Source organism: Pseudophryne corroboree (assembly GCF_028390025.1).
Source record: "Pseudophryne corroboree isolate aPseCor3 chromosome 12 unlocalized genomic scaffold, aPseCor3.hap2 SUPER_12_unloc_2, whole genome shotgun sequence".
In the NCBI taxonomy this organism is placed as follows: domain Eukaryota; kingdom Metazoa; phylum Chordata; class Amphibia; order Anura; family Myobatrachidae; genus Pseudophryne; species Pseudophryne corroboree.
Genome location: NW_026967486.1, coordinates 527779 through 551410, shown reverse-complemented (window position 1 = coordinate 551410; position 23632 = coordinate 527779). Strand labels below are relative to the sequence as shown.

Genomic DNA, 23632 nt, shown 5'->3' with positions numbered 1-23632 from the left:
GACCCTAGTGGCCGACACAAACACCGGGCCCATCTAGGAGTGGCACTGCAGTGTCACGCAGGATGGCCCTTCCAAAAAACCCTCCCCAAACAGCACATGACGCAAAGAAAAAAAGAGGCGCAATGAGGTAGCTGTGTGAGTAAGATAAGCGACCCTAGTGGCCGACACAAACACCGGGCCCATCTAGGAGTGTCACTGCAGTGTCACGCAGGATGGCCCTTCCAAAAAACACTCCCCAAACAGCACATGACGCAAAGAAAAAAAGAGGCGCAATGAGGTCGCTGGATGACTAAGCTAAGCGACCCTAGTGGCCGACACAAACACCGGGCCCATCTAGGAGTGGCACTGCAGTGTCACGCAGGATGTCCCTTCCAAAAAACCCTCCCCAAACAGCACATGACGCAAAGAAAAAAAGAGGCGCAATGAGGTAGCTGTGTGAGTAAGATAAGCGACCCTAGTGGCCGACACAAACACCGGGCCCATCTAGGAGTGGCACTGCAGTGTCACGCAGGATGTCCCTTCCAAAAAACCCTCCCCAAACAGCACATGACGCAAAGAAAAAAAGAGGCGCAATGAGGTAGCTGTGTGAGTAAGATAAGCGACCCTAGTGGCCGACACAAACACCGGGCCCATCTAGGAGTGGCACTGCAGTGTCACGCAGGATGTCCCTTCCAAAAAACCCTCCCCAAACAGCACATGACGCAAAGAAAAAAAGAGGCGCAATGAGGTAGCTGTGTGAGTAAGATAAGCGACCCTAGTGGCCGACACAAACACCGGGCCCATCTAGGAGTGGCACTGCAGTGTCACGCAGGATGTCCCTTCCAAAAAACCCTCCCCAAACTGCACATGACGCAAAGAAAAAAAGAGGCGCAATGAGGTAGCTGTGTGAGTAAGATAAGCGACCCTAGTGGCCGACACAAACACCGGGCCCATCTAGGAGTGGCACTGCAGTGTCACGCAGGATGGCCCTTCCAAAAAACCCTCCCCAAACAGCACATGACGCAAAGAAAAAAAGAGGCGCAATGAGGTAGCTGTGTGTGAGTAAGATAAGCGACCCTAGTGGCCGACACAAACACCGGGCCCATCTAGGAGTGGCACTGCAGTGTCACGCAGGATGGCCCTTCCAAAAAACCCTCCCCAAACAGCACATGACGCAAAGAAAAAAAGAGGCGCAATGAGGTAGCTGTGTGAGTAAGATAAGCGACCCTAGTGGCCGACACAAACACCGGGCCCATCTAGGAGTGTCACTGCAGTGTCACGCAGGATGGCCCTTCCAAAAAACACTCCCCAAACAGCACATGACGCAAAGAAAAAAAGAGGCGCAATGAGGTAGCTGTGTGAGTAAGATAAGCGACCCTAGTGGCCGACACAAACACCGGGCCCATCTAGGAGTGGCACTGCAGTGTCACGCAGGATGGCCCTTCCAAAAAACCCTCCCCAAACAGCACATGACGCAAAGAAAAAAAGAGGCGCAATGAGGTAGCTGTGTGAGTAAGATAAGCGACCCTAGTGGCCGACACAAACACTGGGCCCATCTAGGAGTGGCACTGCAGTGTCCCGCAGGATGGCCCTTCCAAAAAACATTCCACAAACAGCACATGACGCAAAGAAAAATTAAAGAAAAAAGAGGTGCAAGATGGAATTGTCCTTGGGCCCTCCCACCCACCTTTATGTTGTATAAACAGGACATGCACACTTTAACCAACCCATCATTTCAGTGACAGGGTCTGCCACACGACTGTGACTGAAATGACGGGTTGGTTTGGACCCCCACCAAAAAAGAAGCAATTAATCTCTCCTTGCACAAACTGGCTCTACAGAGGCAAGATGTCCACCTCATCATCATCCTCCGATATATCACCGTGTACATCCCCCTCCTCACAGATTATCAATTCGTCCCCACTGGAATCCACCATCTCAGCTCCCTGTGTACTTTGTGGAGGCAATTGCTGCTGGTCAATGTCTCCACGGAGGAATTGATTATAATTCATTTTAATGAACATCATCTTCTCCACATTTTCTGGATGTAACCTCGTACGCCGATTGCTGACAAGGTGAGCGGCGGCACTAAACACTCTTTCGGAGTACACACTTGTGGGAGGGCAACTTAGGTAGAATAAAGCCAGTTTGTGCAAGGGCCTCCAAATTGCCTCTTTTTCCTGCCAGTAGAAGTACGGACTGTGTGACGTGCCTACTTGGATGCAGTCACTCATATAATCCTCCACCATTCTTTCAATGGTGAGAGAATCATATGCAGTGACAGTAGACGACATGTCCGTAATCGTTGTCAGGTCCTTCAGTCCGGACCAGATGTCCGCATCAGCAGTCGCTCCAGACTGCCCTGCATCACCGCCAGCGGGTGGGCTCGGAATTCTGAGCCTTTTCCTCGCACCCCCAGTTGCGGGAGAATGTGAAGGAGGAGATGTTGACAGGTCGCGTTCCGCTTGACTTGACAATTTTCTCACCAGCAGGTCTTTCAACCCCAGCAGACTTGTGTCTGCCGGAAAGAGAGATCCAAGGTAGGCTTTAAATCTAGGATCGAGCACGGTGGCCAAAATGTAGTGCTCTGATTTCAACAGATTGACCACCCGTGAATCCTTGTTAAGCGAATTAAGGGCTCCATCCACAAGTCCCACATGCCTAGCGGAATCGCTCCGTGTTAGCTCCTCCTTCAATGTCTCCAGCTTCTTCTGCAAAAGCCTGATGAGGGGAATGACCTGACTCAGGCTGGCAGTGTCTGAACTGACTTCACGTGTGGCAAGTTCAAAGGGCATCAGAACCTTGCACAACGTTGAAATCATTCTCCACTGCACTTGAGACAGGTGCATTCCACCTCCTATATCGTGCTCAATTGTATTGTATAGGCTTGAATGGCCTTTTGCTGCTCCTCCAACCTCTGAAGCATATAGAGGGTTGAATTCCACCTCGTTACCACTTCTTGCTTCAGATGATGGCAGGGCAGGTTCAGTAGTTTTTGGTGGTGCTCCAGTCTTCTGTACGTGGTGCCTGTACGCCGAAAGTGTCCCGCAATTCTTCTGGCCACCGACAGCATCTCTTGCACGCCCCTGTCGTTTTTTTAAAAATTCTGCACCACCAAATTCAAGGTATGTGCAAAACATGGGACGTGCTGGAATTTGCCCATATTTAATGCACACACAATATTGCTGGCGTTGTCGATGCCACAAATCCACAGGAGAGTCCAATTGGGGTAAGCCATTCCGCGATGATCTTCCTCAGTTGCCGTAAGAGGTTTTCAGCTGTGTGCGTATTCTGGAAAGCGGTGATACAAAGCGTAGCCTGCCTAGGAAAGAGTTGGCGTTTGCGAGATGCTGCTACTGGTGCCGCCGCTGCTGTTCTTGCGGCGGGAGTCCATACATCTACCCAGTGGGCTGTCACAGTCATATAGTCCTGACCCTGCCCTGCTCCACTTGTCCACATGTCCGTGGTTAAGTGGACATTGGGTACAGCTGCATTTTTTAGGACACTGGTGAGTCTTTTTCTGAGGTCTGTGTACATTTTCGGTATCGCCTGCCTAGAGAAGTGGAACCTAGATGGTATTTGGTAACGGGGGCACACTACCTCAAGAAATTGTCTAGTTCCCTGTGAACTAACGGCGGATACCGGACGCACGTCTAACACCAACATAGTTGTCAAGGCCTCAGTTATCCGCTTTGCAGCAGGATGACTGCTGTGATATTTCATCTTCCTCGCAAAGGACTGTTGGACAGTCAATTGCTTACTGGAAGTAGTACAAGTGGTCTTCCGACTTCCCCTCTGGGATGACCATCGACTCCCAGCAGCAACAACAGCAGCGCCAGCAGCAGTAGGCGTTACACGCAAGGATGCATCGGAGGAATCCCAGGCAGGAGAGGACTCGTCAGAATTGCCAGTGACATGGCCTGCAGGACTATTGGCATTCCTGGGGAAGGAGGAAATTGACACTGAGGGAGTTGGTGGGGTGGTTTGCGTGAGCTTGGTTACAAGAGGAAGGGATTTACTGGTCAGTGGACTGCTTCCGCTGTCACCCAAAGTTTTTGAACTTGTCACTGACTTATTATGAATGCGCTGCAGGTGACGTATAAGGGAGGATGTTCTGAGGTGGTTAACGTCCTTACCCCTACTTATTACAGCTTGACAAAGGCAACACACGGCTTGACACCTGTTGTCCGCATTTCTGTTGAAATACCTCCACACTGAAGAGCTGATTTTTTTGGTATTTTCACCAGGCATGTCAACGGCCATATTCCTCCCACGGACAACAGGTGTCTCCCCGGGTGCCTGACTTAAACAAACCACCTCACCATCAGAATCCTCCTGGTCAATTTCCTCCCCAGCGCCAGCAACACCCATATCCTCCTCATCCTGGTGTACTTCAACACTGACATCTTCAATCTGACTATCAGGGACTGGACTGCGGGTGCTCCTTCCAGCACTTGCAGGGGGCGTGCAAATGGTGGAAGGCGCATGCTCTTCACGTCCAGTGTTGGGAAGGTCAGGCATCGCAACCGACACAATTGGACTCTCCTTGTGGATTTGGGATTTCGAAGAACACACAGTTCTTTGCGGTGCTTTTGCCAGCTTGAGTCTTTTCAGTTTTCTAGCGAGAGGCTGAGTGCTTCCATCCTCATGTGAAGCTGAACCACTAGCCATGAACATAGGCCAGGGCCTCAGCCGTTCCTTGCCACTCCGTGTGGTAAATGGCATATTGGCAAGTTTACGCTTCTCCTCCGACAATTTTATTTTAGGTTTTGGAGTCCTTTTTTTACTGATATTTGGTGTTTTGGATTTGACATGCTCTGTACTATGACATTGGGCATCGGCCTTGGCAGACGACGTTGCTGGCATTTCATCGTCTCGGCCATGACTAGTGGCAGCAGCTTCAGCACGAGGTGGAAGTGGATCTTGATCTTTCCCTAATTTTGGAACCTCAACATTTTTGTTCTCCATATTTTAATAGGCACAACTAAAAGGCACCTCAGGTAAACAATGGAGATGGATGGATACTAGTATACTTATGGATGGACTGCCGAGTGCCGACACAGAGGTAGCTACAGCCGTGGACTACCGTACTGTGTCTGCTGCTAATATAGACTGGATGATAATGAGATGAAATCAATATATATATGTATGTATATATAATATCACTAGTACTGCAGCCGGACAGGTAGATAATATATTTATTAGGTAATGATGACTGATGACGGGCCTGCTGGACACTGTCAGCTCAGCAGCACCGCAGACTGCTACAGTAAGCTACTATACTATAGTAGTATGTACAAAGAAGAAAGAAAAAAAAAAACACGGGTAGGTGGTATACAATTATGGATGGACTGCCGAGTGCCGACACAGAGGTAGCTACAGCCGTGGACTAACGTACTGTGTCTGCTGCTAATATAGACTGGATGATTGATAATGAGATGAAATCAATATATATATGTATGTATATATAATATCACTAGTACTGCAGCCGGACAGGTAGATAATATATTTATTAGGTAATGATGACTGATGACGGACCTGCTGGACACTGTCAGCTCAGCAGCACCGCAGACTGCTACAGTAAGCTACTATACTATAGTAGTATGTACAAAGAAGAAAGAAAAAAAAAAACCACGGGTAGGTGGTATACAATTATGGATGGACTGCCGAGTGCCGACACAGAGGTAGCTACAGCCGTGGACTAACGTACTGTGTCTGCTGCTAATATAGAGTCTAGACTGGATGATAAATTATTGATAATGAGATGAAATCAATATAATATCACTAGTACTGCAGCCGGACAGGTATATATATTTATTATGTAATGACTGATGACGGACCTGCTGGACACTGTCAGGTCAGCAGCACCGCAGACTGCTACAGTAAGCTACTATAGTAGTATGTATAAAGAAGAATGAAAAAAAAAAAAAACCACGGTAGGTGGTATACAATATTATATATATATATATATATATATATATATATATTATATACAATTTTATATATATATATATATATATATATATATATATATATATATATATATTAAACTGGTGGTGATTGATTATTAAACTGGTGGTCAGGTCACGTTGCAACTTGCAACTAGTACTCCGAGTCCTAAGCAGACAATCACAAAATATATTATTATACTGGTGGTCAGTGTGGTCACAACAATGGCAGTGTGGCACTGACTCTGGCAGCAAAAGTGTGCACTGTACGTTATATGTACTCCTGAGTCCTGCTCTCAGACTCTAACTGCTCCCCACTGTCAGTGTCTCCCCCACAAGTCAGATAATACAATACACTTACAGTCACACTATCTAATCTATATCACTTCAGCAAGTAGTATAGTAGTATAGTAGTACTCCTCCTAATAGTAATAATGCTCCCCAAAATACTGTGTCTCTCTCGTCTCTACTGTGTCTCTCTCTTCTCTAAACGGAGAGGACGCCAGCCACGTCCTCTCCCTATGACTCTCAATGCACGTGTGAAAATGGCGGCGACGCGCGGCTCCTTATATAGAATCCGAGTCTCGCGAGAATCCGACAGCGGGATGATGACGTTCGGGCGCGCTCGGGTTAACCGAGCAAGGCGGGAAGATCCGAGTCGCTCGGACCCGTGAAGAAAAAACTGAAGTTCAGGCGGGTTCGGATTCAGAGGAACCGAACCCGCTCATCTCTACTACATTCCCTACAAGACGCCTAATGACAGTCTTACACACCGGCTACTTACCTGCAACTAGCAGCGTGACGCCCGCAGAGCGCGTCCTCGCAGATTTGGCCCCACTGGAGAACGCCGTGAGCCCCAGGATGATGCCAGCGAAACAGGACAGGATGGACAATAACATGAACGCTCGTGTGGCGTCCCAGAAAGCTGGAAAACAGGAGAGAACGCAGAAGCCAGGTATAATATTATCATTATTTTTATTACTATTATTATTATTATTACTATTATTATCATCATTATTAGCAGTTTCTTATATAGCGCAGCATATTCCGTTGCGCTTTACAATTAGAACAACAGTTATAGAACAAAACAAAAGTATATAGAATGCAGCAATGGTAAAGAAAGGTATAGAGCAGAGCAATGTGTATAAATACTCAGAAATACATGTACTACTGTAAGTGCACTCTCCCCGCCCATCCTCCAGGAGCGCAGTGCCCCCTCCCCCCGCCCATCCTCCAGGAGCACAGTGCCCCCTCCCCCCGCCCATCCTCCAGGAGTGCAGTGCCCCCGCCCATCCTCCAGGAGTGCAGTGCCCCCGGTTATCCTCCAGGAGCGCAGTGCCCCCTCCCCCCCACCCATCCTCCAGGAGCGCAGTGCCCCCTCCCCCCGCCCATCCTCCAGGAGTGCAGTGCCCCCGCCCATCCTCCAGGAGTGCAGTGCCCCCGCCCATCCTCCAGGAGCGCAGTGCCCCCTCCCCCCCACCCATCCTCCAGGAGCGCAGTGCCCCCTCCCCCCACCCATCCTCCAGGAGCGCAGTGCCCCCTCCCCCCGCCCATCCTCCAGGAGTGCAGTGCCCCCGCCCATCCTCCAGGAGTGCAGTGCCCCCGCCCATCCTCCAGGAGCGCAGTGCCCCCTCCCCCCCACCCATCCTCCAGGAGCGCAGTGCCCCCTCCCCCCCCACCCATCCTCCAGGAGCGCAGTGCCCCCTCCCCCCCCACCCATCCTCCAGGAGCGCAGTGCCCCCTCCCCCCCACTCATTCTCCAGGATTTCTGTGTAACATTTCCGCCTCTTGCTGGGGTTACATTACCAGTATGACTTTTACTTACATGGTCTCTTCCTGGAAACATTGGACCCTCTTATAGCCACATAGATGAAATCACTTTTTATATTTAATCCTCTCTGTGTGTATAATATAAGTCTTTCCTCTTGTATGAAGAAGAGAGGGTGTTGGAAATACAGCGTGGGTTTTTGTTTTTTTCTAGATAGCATTTGGGTTTTTTATGTCTGAAGGCAGTAGCAGGGTCTGACGGGAGAATTGGTGGCAGATGGGAGTGGCGGGGTCTGAGGGCAGTAGGAGAGGAGTGGCGGGGTCAGACGGGAGTGGCGGGGTCTGATGGGAGAAGCAAGGTCTAAATGGAGTAGAAGTGGCAGACGAGAGATGCAGTGGCAGACGGGAGTGGCTGGGTCTGATGGCAGTTGGGGGAGTCTGACGGGAGTAGAAGTGGCCCACGGGAGTGGCGGGGTCTGATGGCAGTAGGAGGGGAGTCTGGCGGGAGAAGTGGTGGCAGATGGGAGTGGGGGGGTCCGACGGGAGTGGCAGATGGGAGTGGCAGGGTCTGACGGGAGTGGCAGTGGCAGACAGGAGAAGCAGGGTCTGACGGGAGTAGAAGTGGCAGACGGGAGTGGTGGGGTCTGATGGCAGTAGGGGGAGTCTGACGGGAGTAGTGGTGGCATATGGGAGTGGTGGGTCAGACGTGAGTAGCAGTGCCAGATGGGAGTGGCAGGGTCTGATGGCAGTAGGAGGGAGTCTGACCGGAGAAGTAGTGGCATATGGGAGTGGTGGGGTCTGACTGGAGTGGCAGATGGGAGAAGCAGGGTCTGACGGGAGTAGCAGTGGCAGATGGGAGTGGCGGGGTCTGACGGGAGTGGCGGGGTCTAACAGGAGTGGCAGTGGCAGATGGGAGTGGAGTGGTCTGATGGCAGTAGGGAGAGTCTGATGGGAGAAGTGGTGGCATATGGGAGTGGCGGGGTCTGATGGGAGTAGAAGTGGCCCACGGGAGTGGCGGGGTCTGATGGGAGTAGAAGTGGCCCACGGGAGTGGCGGGGTCTGATGGCAGTAGGAGGGAGTCTGACCGGAGAAGTAGTGGCATATGTGAGTGCAGGGGTCTGATGGCAGTAGGAGGGAGTCTGACCGGAGAAGTAGTGGCATATGTGAGTGCAGGGGTCTGATGGCAGTAGGGAGAGTCTGATGGGAGAAGTGGTGGCATATGGGAGTGGTGGGGTCTGATGGGAGTAGCGGGGTGAAGACTGGTGGAAACAAGATTTGCTGTGAGTCACATCATAGTGGCACTGCCCACACAGCATAATGGTAAGAATAATAGGAAATATTGCAAGGGGTGGGTCTAGGATTACACAAATAGTGCCATGCTGTCCCCCTTACCCCCCATGTAAGGACTTAACCCTCTCTCTTCTGGTTTTACTTTCTCCTGGGATTGTCCACCAGAGCACAAGCCTTCTCCCAACAAGACCCTTTCCAGGAGGGACAAAATGCTCTTTTTCACATGATGATGGTAATCTCCTATATATTTGGCTACATCTGTGACTCTGTGCCTGGCCGTAACACTGGGTGGAGTCACAGCGGTGGGCGGAGTCAGCAAGTCTCTGCTCCTGCTGCCTGTCCATCTCTCTCTCCCCTCCCCCCACCCATCAGCAGCTCTGACTCCCCGGCTGCGGCGCCGGGCCAACAACAACGGCTGATGCCGCCCCCGGCATACACATTAGGAGGGACGGGTGGCGCAGGAGAAGGCTTTCATTGCCCTCCCTGCCCCGCGTACACAGACCCGCCGCCTCCTCCGCACACATCCAGCTGTCCGCTCTCCTGCTGTGACAGGAGCCGAGTGCTGCAGTGACGTCATCTCCTGCAGCACTCGCCTCCTGTCACAGAGAAGAGCCGCCACACACACTCCAGTCTCTCTCCGGGGGCTGCCAGCATCTACAGGCAAGCTGGAAACACCCCCGGAGCGAGAGAGAAAAGACCCGCGAGGCCACGCCCCTTTCACAGCAGACCACGCCCCCTTTTCATCCACCGCGCATCACGAGCAGGGGGGGAATGTGTGTAATAGTAGCACAGACTGTCTCTGAACACTGTACCGTTTACCAGCCTGCAGCAGCCGCCCACAGCCCCAACGGTGAGTACCTCCGGCCATCCTACCCACTGATGCTATGTGTGGTCCCCACTTTACACAAGTCTCCTCTAATGGTGCCCTCCTCCTCCACTATTCCCCCCCCCCCCCCCTCCCTTCATCAGCTTCCTCACTGGGGACCCTCCCTACCGCCCCGCATCTCTCTGTCCCCTCCCTACCGCCCCGCATCTCTCTGTCCCCTCCCTACCGCCCTGCGTCTCTCTATCCCCTCCCTACCGCCCCGCGTCTCTCTATGCCCTCCCTACCGCCCCGCGTCTCTGCGTCCCCTCCCTACCGCCCCACATCTCTCTATCCCCTCCCTACCGCCCCACATCTCTCTATCCCCTCCCTACCGCCCACATCTCTCTGTCCCCTCCCTACCGCCCCACATCTCTCTATCCCCTCCCTACCGCCCCACATCTCTCTATCCCCTCCCTACCGCCCCGCGTCTCTCTATCCCCTCCCTACCGCCCCGCATCTCTCTGTCCCCTCCCTACCGCCCCGCATCTCTCTGTCCCCTCCCTACCGCCCGCGTCTCTCTATCCCCTCCCTACCGTCCCGCATCTCTCTGTCCCCTCCCTACCGCCCCGCATCTCTCTATCCCCTCCCTACCGCCCCGCATCTCTCTATCCCCTCCCTACCGCCCCGCATCTCTCTGTCCCCTCCCTACCGCCCCGCATCTCTCTATCCCCTCCCTACCACCCCACATCTCTCTATCCCCTCCCTACCGCCCCGCGTCTCTCTATCCCCTCCCTACCGCCCCGCGTCTCTCTATCCCCTCCCTACCGCCCCGCGTCTCTGCGTCCCCTCCGTACCGCCCCACGTCTCTGTGTCCCCTCCCTACCGCCCCACGTCTCTGTATCCCCTCCTCCCTACACCTCTGTATCCCCACCCTACCGCCCCGCTTCTCTCTATCCCCTCCCTACCGCACCACGTCTCTGTATCCCCTCCCTACCGCCCCACATCTCTCTATCCCCTCCGTATCGCCCCGCTTCTCTCTATCCCCTCCCTACCGCCCCGCGTCTCTCTCTATCCCCTCCCTACCGCCCAGCCTCTCTGTATCCTCTACCTGCTCCCCCGAGTCTCTGTATCCCCTCTCTACCGCCCACGTCTCTCTATCCCCTCCCTGCCACCCTGCGTCTCTCTATCCCCTCCCAGCCGCCCCGCCTCTCTGTATCCTCTACCTGCTGCCCCGCGTCTCTGTATCCCCTCCCTAACACCCTGCATCTCTGTATCCCCTCCCTACCGCCCCGCGTCTCTCTATCCCCTCCCTACCACCCTGCGTCTCTCTATCCCCTCCCTGCCACCCTGCGTCTCTCTATCCCCTCCTAGCCGCCCCGCCTCTCTGTATCCTCTACCTGCTGCCCCGCGTCTCTGTATCCCCTCCCTAACACCCTGCATCTCTGTATCCCCTCCCTACCGCCCCGCGTCTCTCTATCCCCTCCCTACCGCCCTGCGTCTCTCTATCCCCTCCCTACCGCCCCACATCTCTGTATCCCCTCCCTACCACCCTGCGTCTCTCTATCCCCTCCCTACCTCCCTGCGTCTCTCTATCCCCTCCCTGCCGCCCTGCGTCTCTCTATCCCCTCCCTGCCGCCCTGCATCTCTCTATCCCCTCCCTACCGCCCTGCATCTGTGTGCCCTCCCTACCGCCCTGTGTCTCTGTATCCCCTCTCTACCGCTCTGCGTCTCTGTATCCCATCCCTACCGCCCTGCGTCTCTGTATCCCCTCCCTACCGCTCTGCGTCTCTGTATCCCCTCCCTACCGCCCTGTGTCTCTGTGTCCCCTCCCTACCGCTCTGCGTTTCTGTATCCTCTCCCTACGGCCCTGCGTTTCTGTATCCCCTCCCTACGGCCCTGTGTCTCTGTATCCCCTCCCTACCGCTCTGCGTTTCTGTATCCCCTCCCTACGGCCCTGCGTTTCTGTATCCCCTCCCTACGGCCCTGCGTTTCTGTGTCCCCTCCCTACCGCTCTGCGTCTCTCTATCCCCTCCCTACCGCCCTGCGTCTCTCTATCCTCTCCCTACCGCCCTGTGTCTCTGTATCACCTCCCTACCGCCCCGCGTCTCTGTTTCCCCTCCCTACCGCCCTGCGTTTCTGTATCCCCTCCCTACCGCCCCGCGTCTCTGTATCCCCTCCCTACCGCCCTGTATCCCATACACGGTCCATACCACTGGCTCCTTCATACTTCCCTGACAAACCCTCACCAGGAGTACAGGAGCCATAACCCCCTGCGGTGCCCCCCATAGTTACCGGTATATCGGTGATGCTCCGCTCTGCCGCCTCCTCCCTATCCCTCACACAGCAAGCGCAGGGCGCAAGCCCAGCACCGAGCACATGACCGCGCAGTCCATGCCCATTGGCCCTGGTACCAGCTCCAGCCATCGCTTCCTCCTCCTACTGCACCTGAGGGGGGCGCGCACATAGCGCATGCAGAGGGGACTAGTGCACCTGCGGCCGCGTGGAGAACTTGCGTGCGCAACATGGAGACCTTGCGTGCGCAACATGTCCGTGTTGCTACACCTGAAGGATGGTACGGTGTAGAGAGAGGACACAGCTGCCCCTGCTCCGCATTGTACCAGCACTCCCCTCTGTGTCTAATGACACTATTTGCCTCTTCATGCGGGTAGGTCTATATCACATACATCCTTATCCGTGTCCTATATATTGTTACAAACAAAATGACATAGGTATAGGTCCCACACCCCCTCCCCCCACACCTGCATCCACCTCCCCGTCCACTCGCAGCATCTACATACTCCCTGCCTCATCCGCGGTCCCCCCCCGCACCCGCTACATTCTGTACATCGTGCCCTGCAGGCACTGCTCACGCCGTCGCAAGGGGCTACGCCCCCTTCACCATTGGAAGCACTTTCGTCGTGCAATAATTTACCACTAACAAACCTAGGAATGCAGGTAATACTCATACAAATATTGAACCGCAGCAAGGCGTGCAGGGGTTAAGGGGGCGTAGCCCCTTTCGATGGTGTGAAGAGTGCCCGTAGGGCGCGATGATGCACCTAGTCATACAGTAAGAGGGAAGAGCAGGAGCAGAGCATTGTGTCCTCCTGGAGAGGTCATGTTGGGAGGTATGACATAGGTATAAGCACTGGGTCAGTATTAGGGTACAGCACAGGTGATGGTAATCATACAGTAAGAGGGAAGAGCAGGAGCAGAGCATTGTGTCCTCCTGGAGAGGTCATGTTGGGAGGTATGACATAGGTATGAGCACTGGGTCAGTATTAGGGTACAGCACAGGTGATGGTAATCATACAGTAAGAGGGAAGTGCAGGAGCAGAGCATTGTGTCCTCCTGGAGAGGGTCATGTTGGGAGGTATGACATAGGTATGAGCACTGGGTCAGTATTAGGGTACAGCACAGGTGATGGTAATCATACAGTAAGAGGGAAGAGCAGGAGCAGAGCATTGTGTCCTCCTGGAGAGGGTCATGTTGGGAGGTATGACATAGGTATGAGCACTGGGTCAGTATTGGGGTACAGCACAGGTGATGGTAATCATACAGTAAGAGGGAACAGCAGGAGCAGAGCATTGTGTCCTCCTGGAGAGGTCATGTTGGGATGTATGACATAGGTATGAGCACTGGGTCAGTATTAGGGTACAGCACAGGTGATGGTAATCATACAGTAAGAGGGAAGAGCAGGAGCAGAGCATTGTGTTCTCCTGGAGAGATCATGTTGGGAGGTATGACATAGGTATGAGCACTGGGTCAGTATTAGGGTACAGCACAGGTGATGGTAATCATACAGTAAGAGGGAAGAGCAGGAGCAGAGCATTGTGTCCTCCTGAAGAGGGTCATGTTGTGAGGTATGACATAGGTATGAGCACTGGGTCAGTATTAGGGTACAGCACAGGTGATGGTAATCATACAGTAAGAGGGAAGAGCAGGAGCAGAGCATTGTGTCCTCCTGGAGAGGGTCATGTTGGGAGGTATGACATAGGTATGAGCACTGGGTCAGTATTAGGTACAGCACAGGTGATGGTAATCATACAGTAAGAGGGAAGAGCAGGAGCAGAGCATTGTGTCCTCCTGGAGAGGGTCATGTTGGGAGGTTATGACATAGGTATGAGCACTGGGTCAGTATTAGGGTACAGCACAGGTGATGATAATCATACAGTAAGAGGGAAGAGCAGGAGCAGAGCATTGTGTCCTCCTGGAGAGGGTCATGTTGGGAGGTATGACATAGGTATGAGCACTGGGTCAGTATTAGGTACAGCACAGGTGATGGTAATCATACAGTAAGAGGGAAGAGCAGGAGCAGAGCATTGTGTCCTCCTGGAGAGGTCATGTTGGTATGTATGACATAGGTATGAGCACCGGGTCAGTATTAGGGTACAGCACAGGTGATGGTTATCATACAGTAAGAGGGAAGAGCAGGAGCAGAGCATTGTGTCCTCCTGGAGAGGTCATGTTGGGAGGTATGACATAGGTATGAGCACTGGGTCAGTATTAGGGTACAGCACAGGTGATGGTAATCATACAGTAAGAGGGAAGAGCAGGAGCAGAGCATTGTGTCCTCCTGGAGAGGGTCATGTTGGGAGGTATGACATAGGTATGAGCACTGGGTCAGTATTAGGTACAGCACAGGTGATGGTAATCATACAGTAAGAGGGAAGAGCAGGAGCAGAGCATTGTGTCCTCCTGGAGAGGGTCATGTTGGGAGGTTATGACATAGGTATGAGCACTGGGTCAGTATTAGGGTACAGCACAGGTGATGATAATCATACAGTAAGAGGGAAGAGCAGGAGCAGAGCATTGTGTCCTCCTGGAGAGGGTCATGTTGGGAGGTATGACATAGGTATGAGCACTGGGTCAGTATTAGGTACAGCACAGGTGATGGTAATCATACAGTAAGAGGGAAGAGCAGGAGCAGAGCATTGTGTCCTCCTGGAGAGGTCATGTTGGTATGTATGACATAGGTATGAGCACCGGGTCAGTATTAGGGTACAGCACAGGTGATGGTTATCATACAGTAAGAGGGAAGAGCAGGAGCAGAGCATTGTGTCCTCCTGGAGAGGTCATGTTGGGAGGTATGACATAGGTATGAGCACTGGGTCAGTATTAGGGTACAGCACAGGTGATGGTAATCATACAGTAAGAGAGAAGAGCAGGAGCAGAGCATTGTGTCCTCCTGGAGAGGTCATGTTGGGAGGTATGACATAGGTATGAGCACTGGGTCAGGATTAAGGTACAGCACAGGTGATGGTAATCATACAGTAAGAGGGAAGAGCAGGAGCAGAGCATTGTGTCCTCCTGGAGAGGTCATGTTGGGAGGTATGACATAGGTATGAGCACTGGGTCAGTATTAGGGTACAGCACAGGTGATGGTAATCATACAGTAAGAGGGAAGAGCAGGAGCAGAGCATTGTGTCCTCCTGGAGAGGTCATGTTGGGAGGTATGACATAGGTATGAGCACTGGGTCAGTATTAGGGTACAGCACAGGTGATGGTAATCATACAGTAAGAGGGAAGAGCAGGAGCAGAGCATTGTGTCCTCCTGGAGAGGGTCATGTTGGGAGGTATGACATAGGTATGAGCACTGGGTCAGTATTGGGGTACAGCACAGGTGATGGTAATCATACAGTAAGAGGGAAGAGCAGGAGCAGAGCATTGTGTCCTCCTGGAGAGGTCATGTTGGGAGGTATGACATAGGTATGAGCACTGGGTCAGTATTAGGGTACAGTACAGGTGATGGTAATTATACAGTAAGAGGGAAGAGCAGGAGTAGAGCATTGTGTCCTCCTGGAGAGGGTCATGTTGGGAGGTATGACATAGGTATGAGCACTGGGTCAGTATTAGGGTACAGTACAGGTGATGGTAATTATACAGTAAGAGGGAAGAGCAGGAGTAGAGCATTGTGTCCTCCTGGAGAGGGTCATGTTGGGAGGTATGACATAGGTATGAGCACTGGGTCAGTATTAGGGTACAGCACAGGTGATGGTAATCATACAGTAAGAGGGAAGAGCAGGAGCAGAGCATTGTGTCCTCCTGGAGAGGGTCATGTTGGGAGGTATGACATAGGTATGAGCACTGGGTCAATATTAGGTACAGCACAGGTGATGGTAATCATACAGTAAGAGGGAAGAGCAGGAGCAGAGCATTGTGTCCTCCTGGAGAGGTCATGTTGGTATGTATGACATAGGTATGAGCACCGGGTCAGTATTAGGGTACAGCACAGGTGATGGTTATCATACAGTAAGAGGGAAGAGCAGGAGCAGAGCATTGTGTCCTCCTGGAGAGGGTCATGTTGGGAGGTATGACATAGGTATGAGCACTGGGTCAGTATCGGGGTACAGCACAGGTGATGGTAATCATACAGTAAGAGGGAAGAGCAGGAGCAGAGCATTGTGTCCTCCTGGAGAGGTCATGTTGGGAGGTATGACATAGGTATGAGCACTGGGTCAGTACTAGGGTACAGCACAGGTGATGGTAATCATACAGTAAGAGGGAAGAGCAGGAGCAGAGCATTGTGTCCTCCTGGAGAGGTCATGTTGGGAGGTAGGACATAGGTATGAGCACTGGGTCAGTACTAGGGTACAGCACAGGTGATGGTAATCATACAGTAAGAGGGAAGAGCAGGAGCAGAGCATTGTGTCCTCCTGGAGAGGTCATGTTGGGAGGTATGACATAGGTATGAGCACTGGGTCAGTATTAGGGTACAGCACAGGTGATGGTAATCATACAGTAAGAGGGAAGAGCAGGAGCAGAGCATTGTGTCCTCCTGGAGAGGGTCATGTTGGGAGGTATGACATAGGTATGAGCACTGGGTCAGTATTAGGATACAGCACAGGTGATGGTAATCATACAGTAAGAGGGAAGAGCAGGAGCAGAGCATTGTGTCCTCCTGGAGAGGGTCATGTTGGGAGGTATGACATAGATATGAGCACTGGTATAGTATTAGGGTACAGCACAGGTGATGGTAATCATACAGTAAGAGGGAAGAGCAGGAGCAGAGCATTGTGTCCTCCTGGAAAGGTCATGTTGGGAGGTATGACATAGGTATGAGCACTGGGTCAGTATTAGGGTACAGCACAGGTGATGGTAATCATACAGTAAGAGGGAAGAGCAGGAGCAGAGCATTGTGTCCTCCTGGAGAGGTCATGTTGGGAGGTATGACATAGGTATGAGCACTGGGTCAGTATTAGGGTACAGCACAGGTGATGGTAATCATACAGTAAGAGGGAAGAGCAGGAGCAGAGCATTGTGTCCTCCTGGAGAGGTCATGTTGGGAGGTATGACATAGGTATGAGCACTGGGTCAGTAATAGGGTACAGCACAGGTGATGGTAATCATACAGTAAGAGGGAAGAGCAGGAGCAGAGCATTGTGTCCTCCTGGAGAGGTCATGTTGGGAGGTATGACATAGGTATGAGCACTGGGTCAGTATTAGGGTACAGCACAGGTGATGGTAATCATACAGTAAGAGGGAAGAGCAGGAGCAGAGCATTGTGTCCTCCTGGAGAGATGTTGGGAGGTATGACATAGGTATGAGCACTGGGTCAGTATTAGGGTACAGCACAGGTGATGGTAATCATACAGTAAGAGGGAAGAGCAGGAGCAGAGCATTGTGTCCTCCTGGAGAGGGTCATGTTGGGAGGTATGACATAGGTATGAGCACTGGGTCAGTATTGGGGTACAGCACAGGTGATGGTAATCATACAGTAAGAGGGAAGAGCAGGAGCAGAGCATTGTGTCCTCCTGGAGAGATGTTGGGAGGTATGACATAGGTATGAGCACTGGGTCAGTATTAGGGTACAGCACAGGTGATGGTAATCATACAGTAAGAGGGAAGTACAGGAGCAGAGCATTGTGTCCTCCTGGAGAGGTCATGTTGGGAGGTGTGACATAGGTATGAGCACTGGGTCAGTATTAGGGTACAGCACAGGTGATGGTAATCATACAGTAAGAGGGAAGAGCAGGAGCAGAGCATTGTATCCTCCTGGAGAGGTCATGTTGGGAGGTATGACATAGATATGAGCACTGGGTCAGTATTAGGATACAGCACAGGTGATGGTAATCATACAGTAAGAGGGAAGAGCAGGAGCAGAGCATTGTATCCTACTGGAGAGGTCATGTTGGGAGGTATGACATAGATATGAGCACTGGGTCAGTATTAGGATACAGCACAGGTGATGGTAATCATACAGTAAGAGGGAAGAGCAGGAGCAGAGCATTGTATCCTACTGGAGAGGTCATGTTGGGAGGTATGACATAGGTATGAACACTGGGTCAGTATTAGGGTACAGCACAGGTGATGGTAATCATACAGTAAGAGGGAAGAGCAGGAGCAGAGCATTGTGTCCTCCTGGAGAGGTCATGTTGGGAGGTATGACATAGGTATGAGCACTGAGTCAGTATAAGGGTACAGCACAGGTGATGGTAATCATACAGTAAGAGGGAAGAGCAGGAGCAGAGCATTGTGTTCTCCTGGAGAGGTCATGTTGGGAGGTATGACATAGGTATGAGCACTGGGTCAGTATTAGGGTACAGCACAGGTGATGGTAATCATACAGTAAGAGGGAAGAGCAGGAGCAGAGCATTGTGTCCTCCTGGAGAGGTCATGTTGGGAGGTATGACATAGGTATGGGCACTGGGTCAGTATTAGGGTACAGCACAGGTGATGGTAATCGTACAGTAAGAGGGAATAGCAGGAGCAGAGCATTGTGTCCTCCTGGAGAGGTCATGTTGGGAGGTATGACATAGTTATGAGCACTGGGTCAGTATTAGGGTACAGCACAGGTGATGGTAATCATACAGTAAGAGGGAAGAGCAGGAGCATTGTGTCCTCCTGGAGAGGTCATGTTGGGAGGTATGACATAGTTATGAGCACTGGGTCAGTATTAGGGTACAGCACAGGTGATGGTAATCATACAGTAAGAGGGAAGAGCAGGAGCAGAGCATTGTGTCCTGGAGAGGTCATGTTAGGAGGTATGACATAGGTATGAGCACTGGGTCAGTATTGGGGCACAGCACAGGTGATGGTAATCATACAGTAAGAGGGAAGAGCAGGAGCAGAGCATTGTCTCCTGGAGAGGTCATGTTGGGAGGTATGACATAGGTATGAGCACTGAGTCAGTATTAGGGTACAGCACAGGTGATGGTAAGGTAATCATACAGTAAGAGGGAAGTGCAGGAGCAGAGCATTGTGTCCTCCTGGAGAGGGTCATGTTGGGAGGTATGACATAGGTATGAGCACTGGGTCAGTATTAGGGTACAGCACAGGTGATGGTAATCATACAGTAAGAGGGAAGATCAGGAGCAGAGCATTGTGTCCTCCTGGAGAGGTCATGTTGGGAGGTATGACATAGGTATGAGCACTGGGTCAGTATTAGGGTACAGCACAGGTGATGGTAATCATACAGTAAGAGGGAAGAGCAGGAGCAGATCATTGTGTCCTCCTGGAGAGGTCATGTTGGGAGGTATGACATAGGTATGAGCACTGGGTCAGTATTAGGGTACAGCACAGGTGATGGTAATCATACAGTAAGAGGGAAGAGCAGGAGCAGAGCATTGTGTCCTCCTGGAGAGGTCATGTTGGGAGGTCTTAGCACTGGGTCAGTATTAGGGTACAGCACAGGTGATGGTAATCATACAGTAAGAGAGAAGAGTAGGAGCAGAGCATTGTGTCCTCCTGGAGAGGTCATGTTGGGAGGTATGACATAGGTATGAGCACTGGGTCAGTATTAGGGTACAGCACAGGTGATGGTAATCATACAGAAAGAGGGAAGAGAAGGAGCAGAGCATTGTGTCCTCCTGGAGAGGTCATGTTGGGAGGTATGACATAGGTATGAGCACTGGGTCAGTATTAGGGTACAGCACAGGTGAGGGTAATCATACAGTAAGAGGGAAGAGCAGGAGCAGAGCATTGTGTCCTCCTGGAGAGGTCATGTTAGGAGGTATGACATAGGTATGAGCACTGAGTCAGTATTAGGGTACAGCACAGGTGATGGTAATCATACAGTAAGAGGGAAGTGCAGGAGCAGAGCATTGTGTCCTCCTGGAGAGGGTCATGTTGGGAGGTATGACATAGGTATGAGCACTGGGTCAGTATTAGGGTACAGCACAGGTGATGGTAATCATACAGTAAGAGGGAAGAGCAGGAGCAGAGCATTGTGTCCTGGAGAGGTCATGTTAGGAGGTATGACATAGGTATGAGCACTGAGTCAGTATTAGGGTACAGCACAGGTGATGGTAATCATACAGTAAGAGGGAAGTGCAGGAGCAGAGCATTGTGTCCTCCTGGAGAGGGTCATGTTGGGAGGTATGACATAGGTATGAGCACTGGGTCAGTATTAGGGTACAGCATAGGTGATGGTAATCATACAGTAAGAGGGAAGAGCAGCAGCAGAGCATTGTGTTCTCCTGGAGAGGTCATGTTGGGAGGTATGACATAGGTATGAGCACTGGGTCAGTATTAGGGTACAGCACAGGTGATGGTAATCATACAGTAAGAGGGAAGAGCAGGAGCAGAGCATTGTGTCCTCCTGGAGAGGTCATGTTAGGAGGTATGACATAGGTATGAGCACTGGGTCAGTATTAGGGTACAGGACAGGTGATGGTAATCATACAGTAAGAGGGAAGAGCAGGAGCAGAGCATTGTGTCCTCCTGGAGAGGGTCATGTTGGGAGGTATGAGCACTGGGTCAGTATTAGGTACAGCACAGGTGATGGTAATCATACAGTAAGAGGGAAGTGCAGGAGCAGAGCATTGTGTCCTCCTGGAGAGGTCATGTTGGGAGGTATGACATAGGTATGAGCACTGGGTCAGTATTGGGGTACAGCACAGGTGATGGTAATCATACAGTAAGAGGGAAGAGCAGGAGCAGAGCATTGTGTCCTCCTGGAGAGGTCATGTTGGGAGGTATGACATAGGTATGAGCACTGGGTCAGTATTGGGGTACAGCACAGGTGATGGTAATCATACAGTAAGAGGGAAGAGCAGGAGCAGAGCATTGTGTCCTCCTGGAGAGGTCATGTTGGGAGGTATGACATAGGTATGAGCACTGGGTCAGTATTAGGGTACAGCACAGGTGATGGTAATCCTACAGTAAGAGGGAAGAGCAGGAGCAGAGCATTGTGTCCTCCTGGAGAGGTCATGTTGGGAGGTATGACATAGGTATGAGCACTGGGTCAGTATTAGGGCACAGCACAGGTGATGGTAATCATACAGTAAGAGGGAAGAGCAGGAGCAGAGCATTGTGTCCTCCTGGAGAGGTCATGTTGGGAGGTATGACATAGGTATGAGCACTGGGTCAGTATTAGGGTACAGCACAGGTGATGGTAATCATACAGTAAGAGGGAAGAGCAGGAGCAGAGCATTGTGGCTATACTTTGTACTAGATAGTGGAGATTGACTTGCCTGCACAGTCTATCTAGCCTTACGATACGGACCCCACGGGAGCGCGCATCAGGATTGAATCGGTATCGCAAGCTGCCTAACACCATGAGATATGCACTAACTTTCCTTAAGAGTTTGACTATATAGTCTTACAGATTTATCTCCCCGTGTGTACACACCGTAACTCAGAATATGTGGGGGTAATGACAGGGTCTGTGGATCTGCAAGAGGAACGCCTACTGATTTACCCCACCACCATCGCCTGCCCCATGGCATGTGTGCCCGTCCACCTCACAGTCCGTGTCCTGTTCTGTGCGCTCCTTGTAGCATCTATGTACATAGAGCATGTTTCCGCCTACTCTGTAATGCTCGTGTTGTCTTATCATAGATTGTCTTCTTACCAACTGTGATGGTGTGAGTGTGACATTTCCCCGCCACACAAAATCTCCAGAGTCCCTGATTGCTCAAATTCCCTGAGTACCGGTACTGCATCCAGAAATCAGTCGCTGTGGCCACTATGAGCAGAACCAATCCAGAGACTGCGCAGAGCAGACCGCCTCCCATTAGTGTGTACATCTCCAGAGTCCTGCGCGTCACTCCTCCTCTCCTTCATAAGACAAGAAAGCACTCGGTTACTCCAACCTGTACCGCGCCACGTTACATATTACATCATACATTATATCCTACATTACATCATATATTACATCACACGTTACGTTACATCACACGTTACGTTACATCACATATTACATCACACGTTACATCACACGTTACATATTACATCACACATGATATCCTACATGACATCACATATTACATCACACGTTACATATTACATCACACGTTACATATTACATCACACATTATATCCTACATTACATCACATATTACATCACACGTTACATATTACATCACACGTTAGATCACACATTATATCCTACATTACATCACATATTACATCACACGTTACATATTACATCACACGTTACATATTACATCACACATTATATCCTACATTACATCACATATTACATCACACGTTACATATTACATCACACGTTACATATTACATCACACATTATATCCTACATTACATCACACGTTAGATCACACATTATATCCTACATTACATCACATATTACATCACAAATTACATATTGCATTACATATTACATTACATCACACGCTACATATTACATCACACAGTACATATTACATTACATCACATATTACATTACATATTTCATCACACATTATATCCTTCATTACATCACATATAACATCACACGTTACATATTACATCACACGTTACATCACACATTATATCCTATATTACATCACACATTACATATATTACATCACACGTTACATATTACCAGGGGCGGATTGGGAACAAAAAGCGGCCCTGGAAAAATTTGTACTAGTGGCCCCACATGGGCAGCACCAGAGGTGTACGGTCTAGACATGGGCCATGGCAGCAGCCCCGTACCCCCAAGAGTTTCCAGATAGTGGGCATGTCCAGCATCAAGGGGGAAGTTAAAAAGAAATACAATTAAATATTATGAGCACATTATAGGATACACCTTCAGAATTTAGGACACTATATCATTCTTTAGAAAGATAAATTTTCTTGCTTATTACATCAACCGTATCCCAATCACTATTCACTCAATCTTATACGTCAGGCAAGCAGACAGAGCATACACTAGATCATCTGCAATCACAGGCTAAGTGGCAAAGTCATTTTCATATATGCAAATTATTTTACATCTTATTCATTATGTCTATAAAAAGGACCACATGTCCTCAAACAAAACAGGCCCCACGGGTGCGTCGGCCCACCGGGAATCTTCCCTGTAAACCCTATGGCCAATCCGCCTCTGCATATTACATTACATCACACATTACATCACATTACATCAGGCATTACATCACACGTTACATATTACATCACACGTTACATTACACATTACATCACGTTACACATTACATCACACGTCACACATTACATATTACATCACACATTACATATTACATCACACATTACATCACACGTTACATATTGCATTACATATTACATTGCACATTTCATCACACATTATATATTACATTACATATTACATCACACGTTACACATTACATATTACATTACATCAGACATTATATCCTATATTACATCACACATTACATATATTAAATCACACGTTACATATTACATTACATTACATTACATCAGACACTACATCACACGTTACATATTACATCACACGTTACATTACACATTACATCACACGTTACACATTACGTCACACATTACATATTACATCACACATTACATCACACGTTACATATTATATTACATTACATCAGACATTACATATTACATTACACAGTACATCACACGTTACACATTACATCACACATTGGGGGTCATTCCGAGTTGTTCGCTC

The 23632-nt window shown here is 50.5% G+C and overlaps 1 protein-coding gene across 1 annotated transcript in view; it reads right to left on the bottom strand.

Moving 5' to 3' along the window:
- The window catches only part of LOC134983017 (lens fiber membrane intrinsic protein-like), an 80251-nt gene extending 58493 nt beyond the window's left edge, over nucleotides 1–21758 (bottom strand). The window contains exons 1-2 of the mRNA XM_063948711.1: nucleotides 21584–21758; nucleotides 6712–6852 (exon numbers count right to left, since the gene is read on the bottom strand). Of these exons, the coding sequence (XP_063804781.1) occupies nucleotides 6712–6852; nucleotides 21584–21758 (316 nt within the window). The remainder of the gene's footprint in view (nucleotides 1–6711; nucleotides 6853–21583) is intronic.
- Between the last annotated feature and the right edge of the window lie 1874 nt (nucleotides 21759–23632).